The 13566-nt window shown below is 35.9% G+C and overlaps 1 protein-coding gene across 1 annotated transcript; it reads left to right on the forward strand.

Annotated features, from left to right (window-relative positions):
- The first annotated feature begins 5624 nt into the window (after nucleotides 1–5624).
- LOC104099389 (protein RETARDED ROOT GROWTH-LIKE) lies at nucleotides 5625–12474 on the forward strand. Its single transcript, XM_009606358.3, has 7 exons — nucleotides 5625–6166; nucleotides 6248–6359; nucleotides 8813–8972; nucleotides 10284–10432; nucleotides 10519–10670; nucleotides 11609–11723; nucleotides 11985–12474. The coding sequence occupies exons 1-7, from the start codon at nucleotides 5694–5696 to the stop codon at nucleotides 12120–12122; spliced, it is 1299 nt and encodes a 432-aa protein (XP_009604653.1). The 5' UTR covers nucleotides 5625–5693; the 3' UTR covers nucleotides 12123–12474.
- The last annotated feature ends 1092 nt before the right edge of the window (nucleotides 12475–13566 follow it).

A 13566-nucleotide genomic window follows, 5' to 3' on the forward strand; every position in this document is an offset into this window, starting at 1 on the left:
CGTAATGTGATTTTTGGACTTAGGTGTATGTCCGCATATTGATTTAGAGGTACGTAGGTTAGTTTGAGGCTTTTTGGTGAAAGTTGAAAAATTAAAGGTTTGAAAGGTTGAGAGATTTGACCAACAATTGACTTTATTGATGCTGGGCTAGAATTTTGATTCTGAGAGTTGGAATAGGTCTGTTGTTTCATTTGAAACTTGCATGCAAAATTTGAGTTCATTCGGAATTGGTTTGGTATGATTCGACATTATTTTAGACTTTGAAAATTTATTAGTTCATTAGGCTTGAATTGGGGTGTGATTCATGATTTTGTTATTGTTTGATGTGATTTGAGGCTTTAAGTAAGTTCATATTGTGTTTTAGGACTTGTTGGTATATTCGAATGAGGTCCTGTGGGCCTCAAGTATGATTTGGATCAAGTTCGGATTCATTTTGGACTTAGAGGAGCTGCTGATTTCTATGCATCTGGTTTCCTCTTTCGCGATTGCGAGGAGAGGGTCGCGGTCGCTAAGAGTTATTTCTGGCGGGTGGACTTTTGTTCATCACGTTCGCAAGGAGATGGACGCGATTACGAAGCTCTGGGTGTTTGTTCAACGTGGACGCGAGTGAGGAGACGCGTTCGCGAAGAAGGAAGGGGAGGCCTAAGGAATTTCACGTGGTTGTTCATCGGGATCGCGTGTGGTGATTCGCGATCACTTAGGTGTTGGTAACTGGGCATCGTGTTCACGACTTGGTTATCGCGTTCGCGAAGAAGGGTTTTTCTACTGGAGATTTTTGTTCTTCGCGATCATGAGGGTCTTTCCGAGATCGCGAAGGGTAATAACTGGGCAGAATGTTTCAAATCCCATTTCGAGGGTTAGAGTTATTATATTATATTTTGATTTATAGAGCTCGGTTTTGGACGATTTTGGAGGGAATTTTCACGTCTTGCATAGGGATTCGGATCGTCCGAAGGTCGATACACGTGGGAAAGGCTTGTTAGAGGAGTGATTTGGCTTGCTTGAGGTAAGTATCTTATCTAAACTTGGTTGATGCACTAGTTGCCTGAATTATTTGCGATAGCTACATGTTATGAGTGCACACATGTGTGGAGTTTGAGCCCATGTGCTAACATCGGGTATTTATTTATGCTCGAGTAGTGCTTAGGCTATAATATGCCTAGAGTTGACCATTAAGGTTTAAGCTATAATGTTTCTCATATTTGGAACCTCGTGGTGAACTATTTGAACCATGTTTGGGGCTACATAGAGGCTAAATCTCTTAATGAACTTGATACATACTATTTCTGTGATGAAATTGTCGATTTGAGCTATGATAGCATACTTTTCACATGCCTACACTTTAGCATGTCATTTATACAATTACATGAGCATGAGATCTCTTATTCATTTATCATATATATGTATTCTTGTTTATTTGCTCCTGTGTGATATGATTGGACTGGATGCATGTGACCACGTCAGGTGGATTGTGTTGTTATGCATGTGACAACGTCGGACAAATTATATTGTTATGCATGTGACCACGCTGTGCGGATTGTGTTGTTATGCATGTGACCCTGCCGGGTATATTGTGATATAGTGTGTGACCACGCCGGTCGGATTATGATATTGAGCCTATGACCACGTTGGACTGGTAGCACGTTGAATTGGCCATGCTTGCGTGTGTATATGGATCCATCCCCCAATGGTCACCCTCTCACGTTTCTCTCTTGATGGTGTACACACGGATATTGAGAAAAATTGATCAGTGATTTGGTACGGATATTGAAAGGTTGAGGAAAGTCTGGTCAGTGTTTTGTCCGGATTTCTGTTTCATCTTTACTTGTAATTTCCATGGTTAATTGCATGATTTACTTATTTATCATCTTTATATGTTGTATCATTTGTTGAACAGAGAACTTGGGTAATTGCACACGCGCACACATGGGGTTCTTTATATGCTTTATGACGTGATTACATTATTGTTCATTACTTGTTAAATTGATGAAACTATAGAGTTTATAGTAGGTATCATTTATAATTCTTTCTTCTTTTACCTCGCTGAGGTTAGTGACGATATTTATTGAGTACATTAGATTGGTTGTGTTCATACTACACTCTGCATTTAATTATGCAAATCTAGGAGTTAGTAACAATTATTAGTAGCAGCGTTGCTTGTTGAGCTGAGTATCGAAAGACGAGGTAGAGCTGCATTTTTCGTTCGCAGTCTCGGCTTGTCTTTTCTTACGCACTGTTGTTTTTAGTTCAGACAGTATTGTTATATAGTTTTCATACTTGAATTTTGTTGTAGAGTTCATGACTCCGTGTTTACCGATTTCTGGGGGATTTATCATGTATTTGTGGTATTTTGTTACATTAAGATTTAAGACTTATGCTATTTCTATATATTTCCTTTATTTTGGTTCTTTATTGTTATGTTCGGTTTGCCTAGTAAGTGTGTTAGGCGCTATCAAGACGGGTTGGAATTTTGAATGGTGAAAAGTGTACTCAAAATTTTAACTTTGCTATAAAATATTGAAAAAAATCTAGGATTTCATCTAGAAACTCGTATCCCGACAAATTTACAAGAGGAAAAAACTAAAGTAGAATAAGAGGAAAAGGAAAAAGCAGGGTTTCAAAATTTTTTAACCTCAAGGACATAACAACCTGCAGGTGCTGACTCGAGAGAAATACATTTTGATTTACTGATATATTGAGAAGAGAAAAGCTTAACAGTGAGTAACATCAACATCTCCTATCTTCATTCTTACCCTCCAAAGAGTTTGATATAGATGGATCTATCAAAAAGAAAAGCCTTTATGCATGAAGTGACGGAAGGTAAATATGTCATTTAAGTAATCCATATACTCTCTCCGTTCCAATTTATGTGAATCTATTTGATTGAGCACGAAGTTTAAGAAAAAATGAAGACTTTTAGAATTTGTGGTCCTAAACAATTCAAAAAGGGGGCCAGAGTATTTGTGTAGTTATAAAAGCTTCTCATTAAAGATAGAATTGTAAGTTTAAGCAAAATTGTTTCCAAATTTAGAAAATGGTCGTTCTTTTTTGAACGGACCAAAAAGAAAATAAGTTCACATAAACTAGAACGGAAGTAGTAGTACTAATACATGCACTTATTAGTCATTGTATCTTCCATCCCCCATAAAATAATACACAAATTAACTCATAACTCATACATATTTTATTTATGTAGAATTGAAAATGCCAACCAAACATTGTACATTGTGATTAACTTCTTATACTGGTTTTTATACAGAGTAAGTAAAAGCTACCAAATATGATATGAGTTATGGTACTCCTAATACATAAATAATTTACTCCTAACCAGTTACCAAACGACCCCTAAACAGAGGCGGATCCATGATTTTATGATTACGGGTGTCACTATTTTAATGTAAAACGACCACTAGTGAAGAAGATTGAATTAGGGTGTACATTTAATCGATTCGATCCGTTTTGGATTATTTCGGTTCGGTTCGATCCATTTTGAATTTATTCAATCTAATTTTAATTTTTTTTATGCATAAACGAATATGCGATATACCCCTTCCATCTACATGTAGCTGATTAATATTATATTATGTCTTTGATGCATCACTATTAAAAAAAATTATAATTAATAAAATAATATTATATGGATAAAAAAAAATGATTAGATTACATCCATCCAAATAAAATACGAACTTTCAGAAAAGTGAATATTTAAGATGAAGAAAATAAGAAAAATAAACAAAAACAACAGAAAGGGAAAAACGATTGCATCCAAAGAGTCGCGATCCTAGGTGTTGTGCATGGAATTTCAGCACTTTAACCATGACATCTTTTGTCATTTTGTGACTTGGGGTGCCACTTGTTCCTTATGTAGGCATTTTTGTGAAAAATACTAATATATATATAAAACTTTATCCGAGCGACCGGGTGGTGTACCACCCCCAACTCAATACATAGATCCGCCCCTGCCCCTAAATCATCATATTCTTTTAAGATTTATATCATATGGTCTAGAAAACTGCAAAAAGATTAAGGGAAATATTGAGGGTTTTTGGAAGGACTTATAAGGTGGTCAAACCAACTTTTAAGATATTTTTGCCTTATTTTGGTGTTTGGCTAACTTGTAAAGTGATAAAGCAAAAAATTAGGTTGTCCAACTTATTACTTTTTAGCTTAAAAACTATTCATGTTTGACCAAGTATTTTACTACTCTATCCCTTATAACCTTTTATAATTTCAAAAATAACCTACAAAACAAGCCTAATTCAAATACTCCTATTTCTTTTCCTTTCTTTCTTTCCTCCACCTCTCCTCCATTTCTACATTCTCCCAGCTGTTATTTCGCCAATTTTGAGCTTTGTTAAGTTGGAAACAACTTTTTTTTTCCGTTGGATTTTGCTATTTTTTTAAAAATTTTATTCCTAAACCTTTAATAATTTATTAGATTTTCCTTTCTATTAACAGTTGTTAAAGTACCATATGAATTTAAACTAACTAATTTTTATTAGTTTTTTCTTCTTTCCTGCCAAAGGACAAATGCCGGTTTTATTGCACAATATTCATCATTTAACATGTGAAAAATTAGACTAATGAAGTATAAACTACCAAATGCCATAAAAAAGTGTCTCGACTTCTAGACCCAGATGAACGAGAGCACCAATAATTCATCTCCTTGCGGTTGTTATTGATCGCATAAGCAGATAGAGCAAAATGCATAGACCATAAATTTGATAATCGATGAAACTTCTGAACTTGCAAAAAAAATTCCAATCAATTTTAAAGCCCAGTTAACATATATTTCCTTGGTTTATTTTTTCCTTGCAGTAATTTGTTCATTTTAAGAGTTAACATCTTTAAAGATATTTTAGTCATTTAAACATAAAATAATGCTTATCAACACTTTTTTTATCAAATACATCAACTATTTAATTTCAGTTTCAACACTCATAGCCAAACACGTAATTACTTTTTTTTAAATTATGCTTCATCACTTCAAAAGTTCTTTTAAGCCCCCAAAATAATATAAAAAATGGCCGTTGCCCAACAGTCATTTTTTATTTTGACCGTTGGTACAAAAATAAAATCCCAACGAATACCGTGCTGGACCGCGCTGGAACCCGGTAAAAACCCGCGAACGTGTTACCGGGCTAGCCGGGTTTTGGTGCACTGGTAGCCAAAAATGGCCCGACATCGTCCGGCACAACCCCTACCCTAGTCAACCTATCCCATCCCTTATCGGGCCGGGCTGACCTGGGCTAAACTGGGTCGAATACGTCGTTAATGAGCTGTACCGACCCGTTTAACACCTGTTACTATAAAAACATCAAGGGAAAGTTAGGCGAAGCTATGTTGGGACCGCCCTTCGCCGAAAAATTATATTATGTATAAGGTAAAATATTACTTGTTATTTATTAGAAATAGATTTTGAACACTCTTACATAGTCTACTGGTAAAGGGTATTCAAAATTGAACACACTTATTGAATTTTCTGGATTCGCCGCCGAAGGGTAATGAGTTGTAAAAGCAAAAAAAAAAAAAAAAAAAAGAAGAAGAAGAAGAAAACTTGAAGAATAAGAAACCATTTTTTCGGAAAAATAAAAAGAAAAAGATAAAAAGAAGAGGAAATCAAAGAGAAAGCAAAACCCCATATAACGCCCACCCTGCCATAGGTTTGGAGGCGCAAATGGGGCTGAAATGAGATGTTGAGGACTGTGTGGAGACCCAATAACGCTGCTCCAATGAAGTCTGTCACTGCTATTTCTTCCTCCATTCCTTCTCTTAACAAAGCTTTCCGAACTCTCTTCACTCTCTCCTCCGCCACAACAAATCCTACTGCTCTCCACGTTCTCCCAGGCCTAACCCTACAGAACTCTCCGCTATGCCGTCGGCCGATTACTCTCACTTTCTCAGTCATTCTCCGTCGCCAATCGCATTCTGTTGTGAACCACGGCTTCATTTCCTCTCGTAAGAAGCCTAACTTCGCCGTCGCCAAATGCATCTCTTCTATATCCTCATCAGCGCACACTGTGGACTGGAACGACGCCGTTTCGTGCTCGGAGATTGGGCTGAGTGAAACTGAAGAATTGGCTTTGGAGCAGGAAGAGGATGATGATGCTAGTGCTACTGCTATTAAGCCATATGTCCCCGTTAGGGCTTTCTTTTTCTCTACTAGGTTCGTTCGTCTTTCTATTTTTCCCCCTCTTTTGTACAATATATGAAACGTTAATTGAATGGTTTTGTGATTGTTTGGCAGTGTGGATTTGAGGAGCTTAGTGGAAAAGAACAAGCAGAATTTTATTCCACCGACTTCTCGAATGACCAATTATGTTGTTTTAAGATTTGGGGACACCAAGAAGGCACCTAGTGTGAGTGTCTCTTTTTGTGTATCTTCTGCCTTTGTGTTTGAATAGTTTTGTTTACAGTTGATAGTACATGGAGTTTTATATGTACTGTACTTATGTTTAAGCGCCATAAATTGCTCTGATAGTTGGACACCTACACGAATAACATTTCATATCATGAGGGTCAAATTGTCTAAAATTTCATTTTGGTGTTTTGGACCTTGTTTGGTTGATTTTATGAAAATAAAATGTGTTAGAAATATAATGCAAGAGAAGGTTCAGAGAATGGGTGAAGAAGAATGTCTTGAGCTTCCTGGTGTTTATATTGCATTTCTCGATGTGGGATGCGTGTATACACCTTGTTATGTAATTCTAATCTATGTAGACCATCTACCTAACATTACCCTTCAAGTTTGGTGCATCGAAAATGTGTGCATCATGTTTGTTACATATAAAACTAGTTCGTGGTAGAGAGATTTTCTGAATGATGCTGCAAGCTGATTATTTGAAATTGCAAACTTTATGACTACGCCGGCTGAGATTATCTTTTACCCAATAAAGCCACTGTCAATTGTTTGATTAATTCTCTTATAAAACATTGGTTTTGATACAAACTGAAGTGCCTTATAATATTACATGCAATTGGGTAGTTCCTTCTGCCCTGCACGAAAATGTGCAAACACTTATGTTTCTTGCTTTTCCAAGACACGAAATTCTCTCCAACTAAGATAGAGTATCCAGGAGTACATCTTTGTCAGAGAGTTATCCTTCTCAATCTTCATTTATGTACTTAACACTCTTCTCCTGTCCTCGGCCATTGTAGAGTAATCCCTTTGTTGGAGCACATTTATATATCGAAGGTTACTAATCACTACATCTGGATGAGTATCACAAGGAGAATCTAGAATTAACTCACAGTGCTCAGAAGATAATATCAGGTTGAGTCACGGGGAGGTAGTTAGCTCATCAACCAATCTCTTTTATTCGTCCAGGATAAGGTGGCGTTTGTTTCAATTGGTTGAATTTTTTTTCCGGAAACCTTTCCACTTTGGAAAGAGCAAAAACTTTTTGAATATTTTTCAACCAAACATCACTAGTTTTTTAGTTTTTGCAAGAAAGTGATAAATTACTGTAGAGGTGTTTGCTGCGTAGATTGCCTAGAAAGTTGCCGATAGATTCCTTTCACGTGTTATCTCTAAATCTTAGGCACTTGATAAATGATATTGTAATGCATGATGCTATATGCTTTTATTGAATAGAATAGTTGCTGATAGATTGCGTCATCCTTTCACTATTATCTCTAAATCTTCGGCTCTTGATTTGTGAATTTTGTTATGCATGAAGCTATAGATTTTTATGGAGTGGAACATGTATGGATCTGTAATGTTTAGCACTATTAAACACTGACAATGTTAAAGCATCAGCAAGACAAAAGATAGAAATTACTCCTCTGTTCTTCTGGTGCTAGACTGGGTGCTATTGTAGCCGAGAGTGTTATGTCCTCTATCATGGGCGAGTACAAATGAGATACGCACAAGAGTTATAGGAGCATCTTCAATGTTTTCAGCTTCAAATATATGTTTTCCTTAAAGAGGCATGGATTGGGTAATTTGTTCTTCAAGTGTTTAAAATTTGAATGTTAAAGATTGTCATGGTTACAGTGAAGCACGTATATGCGTAGTTGCTTTATTTCCATTGCATGTATGATGTGAATGATTTCCTTCGGTTTGTAAGTGAGGTCATTTTGTTAATGCATTCTTGCAATCTGACATCTGCATTGGTTCATACAGCATTTTGTTTGTGGTTAGGTTCTGACAGAGATATCATCTATTACCTCTCCAGATTGATGATCTAATTTTATCAGAAATAGGAATAGTCCTGATGCTGCCAGCCAATCGACTTTTTCTATCTGTTTTCATCGGGTAGAAAATACACAATATACAATTCCACCTAATGACCCCTGTTGAACTTGAATTCTCTTTGATTCACCACCTCTGCCTCATTTGAAATTTTGTATACTAAGACTCTTTGTCATTTGTTAGAGGAGTTGCATCTCGGTGTAGGGATGGATGTGAGATTTTAGATAGTTTTAGTTGCCTTTAAGAGACTAATCTTTTAGTATTGCAATGGAATGGATCCAGTTACTACAACAGAATGGATATAGCAGATCTATATAGACACCCAACTAGTTTGCAACGAAGGTGTAGTTGATTGGTTGCTGTGGTTCTGTTCAAAGGCATTGGTTAAAAGTTTTTTGGTCTGAGTTTCTCGTTTCCTTTTCTGTATTATACTCTTTTTCCATGCTTGATCCTGTATGCAGGTTTTTTTGAGGTTTCCTGTTTTTGATTTTGTTAGGAAGTTTTCCGATTGAGGTGTAATAATTGTTGCTCCTTGATTAATAAGCATTTAAGAAATTTCAATGTTACTTGGTGTTATGGCATTTTCCCTAATATAATTCTTATGTGTTATGTTTTCAGGCTTTAGGTGCTAACTTAAGTGGCAGTGACTGCTGTTACATGGTAGTTTTCCAGTATGGCTCGATTGTCTTGTTTAATGTCTCTGATCACGAGGTTGATGGGTACCTGAAGATTGTCGAGAGACACGCTTCGGGGTTATTACCGGAGATGAGAAAGGATGGTGAGTTTATGTTAAAATAATTAAAGTTACAAGATGCTTTGTAAATTTACTTATTACCTTATAAAAAGAAAGGAAGAATAGAAAATGCTCTATTAATTTATTATATAGTCTGATCATATTTCTTAATTAGTTTTTTGATTACCAAGTGTATTATTCCTATTTTGTCTTTTTGTATTTTGGACAACATGACTAACTAAAACTATATATTTGTGATTTGTGAGGTAGTAAAGAATATATTTATAAAATGCCTATCGAAAGGCACTTGTGATGTCATTATGTTGTTAGGGATTTGGATTTGAGTTGGTTTTGCCTAAAAAAAAGAAAGGAACAGAAGGAGCCTGGATCTAACTTCTGCTCTCCTCTCTAAGGTTTCACTGAAGAGATTTTTCTGGTAGAAAAAAGGAAAAAAAAAAGAGAACAAAGATAAAAGCATTTTAACTTTCCCCAGGTAGGGGCGGAGGTGTGTGGGAATTGAACAGTTATATTATTAGTGATTTTATTATCAATTGCAAACCTCAGTTTTTCTCTTCTAACATGCTTTTTCAGGCCCATTTTTAATAGAACACACAAAATTAAAGAGTTTCTTGGAATTCTCTCTAACTTCCTAAAACTAACTTTCCCATTAATTGATGACCTTAATCGGAAGTGGCAGAAATAGAATGAGTTTTCAGGGTTGTTAGGAGTGCATCTTAATGTCTTCTTTTATATTAACGAAGGTCTAGAATTAAGGTTGTGGGTTGACAGATAGTCGAGAGTTTCTCTATTAGCACTTGTCCTGGATCTTGGTTATTACATGTTTTGCCATTTGCTTCTGCTGCCTTTTACCTTTTTGTTGCTATTAATTGGTTATTGCTTCCTTTCACTGTTCTTGAGCCGAGGGTCTTTCAAAAACAACTTCTCCACCTTCATAAGGTAGAGGTAAGGTCTGCGTACACATTATCCTCCCAAGATCCCACTTGTGGGATTTCACTGGGTTTTTTGTTGTTGTATACTAACGGACCGAAGTGAGTTTCGTACTGAAGTTGGATGTTAGTTTTTGGTCTAGCAATGTTTGGCTGCGTGAAGTAATGTCTTGTTATTAAGTCCATTGGACAATTTTTGGTGATCTGTGGCATATGTAAATGATCATTCCTTTGCTTGTGCTTTGAGCTTCTGTTCACAGTCTGTAGAATTGTGTTTTCATTTTTGGAATATTCAAGTCATCTCATTCGTGCTTCTGTACTAACTTTGAGTGAGATTTACATTCTCTCATCTTTTATAATAATAAAAGCTTTTTGTACTCTCACTGATGTCTATATTGTGGAATATTAGAATATGAGGTGAGAGAGAAGCCAACTTTGACCACGTGGATGCAAGGTGGATTAGACTACATAATGTTGCAGTATATGAATATTGACGGTATCCGAACCATTGGCAGTGTTCTTGGTCAAAGTATTGCTCTTGATTACTATGTCCGCCAAGTAGGTGTCTACAAACTTATATGTGATCAGCCTGAGAAGGTTCTTATTTGTAGTAACTTTCTGACTGGTATTCTCTGCCATTCCAGGTTGACGGAATGGTTGCTGAGTTTACAGACATCAATCGTGGAATGGAAAAGACTGGAACTTTCACTATGGAGAGGAAAAAGCTTTTCCAACTGGTTGGCAAGGCAAATTCTAATCTTGCTGATGTTATTCTTAAGCTAGGACTTTTTGAAAGGTATTCTTGCATCTATTTAGTTATGTTACGAGTTTCTCTATTTCTTTTCTTTTTCTGTTTCCCTATTATATCAATATTGTGATTTGGAAGAGTATGTTATGTAAAATAAGCTTTTCTATCTTGGAACTAGGAAACTTTTGCGAAGTGAAAGTGGCCTAAAAGTCTGCCTTTTTATTTATTTATTAGTATTTCAATTCAAGAACTGGGGGTCCTTGTTAGTTATGAGAAACAGAAGTTAACTGTTGCACTCCAATTAATGTCATGCATGGTTTGGAGAATGTTTTAATTTCATCATCTTTCCAGGTCTGCTCTTCCTAATCTTTCTACTTTTGTAGTAGAAATCCTTTTGAATCTGGTTATATCATGAATTTCACCGGGAATTTCAAGGATATTGATTTAGGTGGAGAATTTGACCATTCTTACAACAACACCCCTCGTTCCCAATTCTAGTTGGAGTTTGATTGCTGCAGAGAAGCTAATTATATTAAGTACAGACATTAAACACACTATCTATATATACCGGTAAACATGCCTAATCATAGTAATTCATGTTAGAACACGCCTTGCTTCCAAGGGTGCGACCTAGTGGTCAATGAAGTGGGGGCGAACCTCGGAGACTAGGATTGAAATCCAAGTAGAGACAAAAAAAAAAAACTTGAGTGATTTATTCTCATCTACCTGAGCAGAGTTTCCCGGGTACCTGTGTTGGTGGGATGTAGTAGATATTTGGTAGAATTTTCGAGGTGCGTGTAAGTTGGCCTGAACGACATTGTTACAGAAAAAGGAAAAACATGTCTTTCTTGGAATTAGAATAACTTCTGTTTTGACGTACTGTGTTTAAGGCAACATTGCTTTTACATGGACTAGCTTTTTTAGTAGATAATGCTTTCTTTGCTCTGTGTTTGGTAATATCAGATGAAATTTTCTTCTGTTTTCAGATCGGATATCGCATGGAAGGATGCGAAATATGCTCAAATTTGGGAATATCTTAGAGATGAATTTGAGTTGACTCAAAGATTCGCGAGCCTTGATTTTAAGTTGAAGTTTGTGGAGGTATAGTATTTGATATCTCAATCATCAAGTACGCTTCAATCTCAGCTCTAAATTCATTCCTTGCTTGTACATAGATTTGCGTTATGTTAAAACAGAATTCACTAAATCTTACTTCCTGCATTGACGTAGTATTCCATGTTTGCAGAGCAGCCCCCCCCCCCCCCCCCCACACACACACACACACCCCAAAAATTAAATAAATAAAAGCAAATTGTTGAATTTCCATCATGAGCGAATGAACATTTTGATATTTGTGTGCAGCATAATATACGATTCCTTCAAGAAATTCTTCAGAATAGGAAGTCAGATTTCCTCGAGTGGCTCATTATTATATTGATAGGTGCAGAGATCCTCATTTCGGTTTATGACATTGCCCACAAGTCGTCTATCGCGCTGTAGGGTTAGCTTCTGAAGTGTTGGAAATTTGAAACATCCCATTGCACTCTAATTATGGCCTGGAGTGCTGTACATATGAAATCCTCAAATAACATATCTATATGGTATACGGCACTTGGTCTATGTTAATTGTAAATGCATGTTCACTTTATTACAGTAGGAAGGTACATAATTTAAGCTTAATGCCCCAAAGTAGGGTGAATTTTATTTAGCGGAAATTGCATTTTTTTGTGCCTTTCTCCTGTAAGTTCTGATGTTCTTTCATTTTATTTTTGTTTTGACTTCCCCCTCTTGGTTTCTTTTAGAGAATCTGACATTTTCCAAGTGAAGTCAATGAAATGCTAGTGTTTTTTTTTGTTTTGTGTTGTAAATAATCAGTGCAAACTATATACGGATGCACCCTTTTATGATTTTCTTTTATAGAAATGTTCAATTTTCCTTGCAAGATGCTTCTTAGAGAAGAAAAAGTTTAGGAAGCATCATAACTCTTTAAGAGTAGCAGTATCGCCATCTTAAAAAGGTGAAATTAATCTGTATTTACTTTCTGGATAAATTAAAGCAATTCTTTTACCTTTTATAAAAACTGCAAGCGACCTTATAAACTGATGCTTCGTTATTGAACGAGCAAGATTGTACAACGATACTTGTGATGTTTCTTTAGTTTTGTGCATAATTACTTGATTGTTTGGCCAACTATTTATGATATATTTGGGAAAGCTGTTCTTAGATTAGAGAAGAATTAAAGAGAGCGTGGTTTTATCCTTAGGGTTGGGGGCGAATTTCTGGTTAGGATAGGAATATACCTAATCATTGTACTCAATTTAATACCGTGATCGTAAAGCATTTTTGGTAGATTAATTTTATAGAAATATATGTGTTAATTTATCTTGGATAGGCGAATAGTAGTTCGTGAGTAACTGTCTCGGCATCTGCAAGTGGGTGAACGACAAACAGATAATCGATAATTTCATGTGGCATAAGTTGGAATCTGAACACGACATGACAAATTCATATATGGACATATTACTGTATTATTTGAAAAACTCGACATAACTAAAAATTACACGGAGTTACAGAGTCTATCCCATTTTATCCACAGAGCTAAATGTGAGTATATCTTTGCATTAGTTAGTGAGAGAAAATTTTCTTCTGTCATTCTACAGATGCTGCCCCTATTATGAATATGTGGTTTTTTTTCGAAAAACAAATGCAAAAATTTCAGTGAGAAAATGCAATAATATTGAAACACGCATGTGCTTCCAACAACTGGATATTAGGAGTCAAAATACTCATTTGTTATATCATTTTCATCTGCATAGAAGAAGAGTCATAATGCATCAACAAAGATATTGATTGCATCCATCCTTAATTATCGACTGCAAATTTAATATATCCTCAAAACTAAAAGCATGTTATAGGGTTTTCTGAAGTATGCAATGCGACAAGC

Source organism: Nicotiana tomentosiformis, chromosome 5 (genome assembly GCF_000390325.3).
Source record: "Nicotiana tomentosiformis chromosome 5, ASM39032v3, whole genome shotgun sequence".
Classification (NCBI taxonomy): domain Eukaryota; kingdom Viridiplantae; phylum Streptophyta; class Magnoliopsida; order Solanales; family Solanaceae; genus Nicotiana; species Nicotiana tomentosiformis.

Coding starts and splice junctions, on each gene's coding strand:
- LOC104099389 (XM_009606358.3), top strand. CDS start 5,694: ATGTTGAGGACTGTGTGGAGACCCAATAACGCTGCTCCAATGAAGTCT. Junction 6,167..6,247: donor GCTTTCTTTTTCTCTACTAG/GTTCGTTCGTCT, acceptor ATTGTTTGGCAG/TGTGGATTTGAGGAGCTTAG. Junction 8,973..10,283: donor ACCGGAGATGAGAAAGGATG/GTGAGTTTATGT, acceptor GTGGAATATTAG/AATATGAGGTGAGAGAGAAG.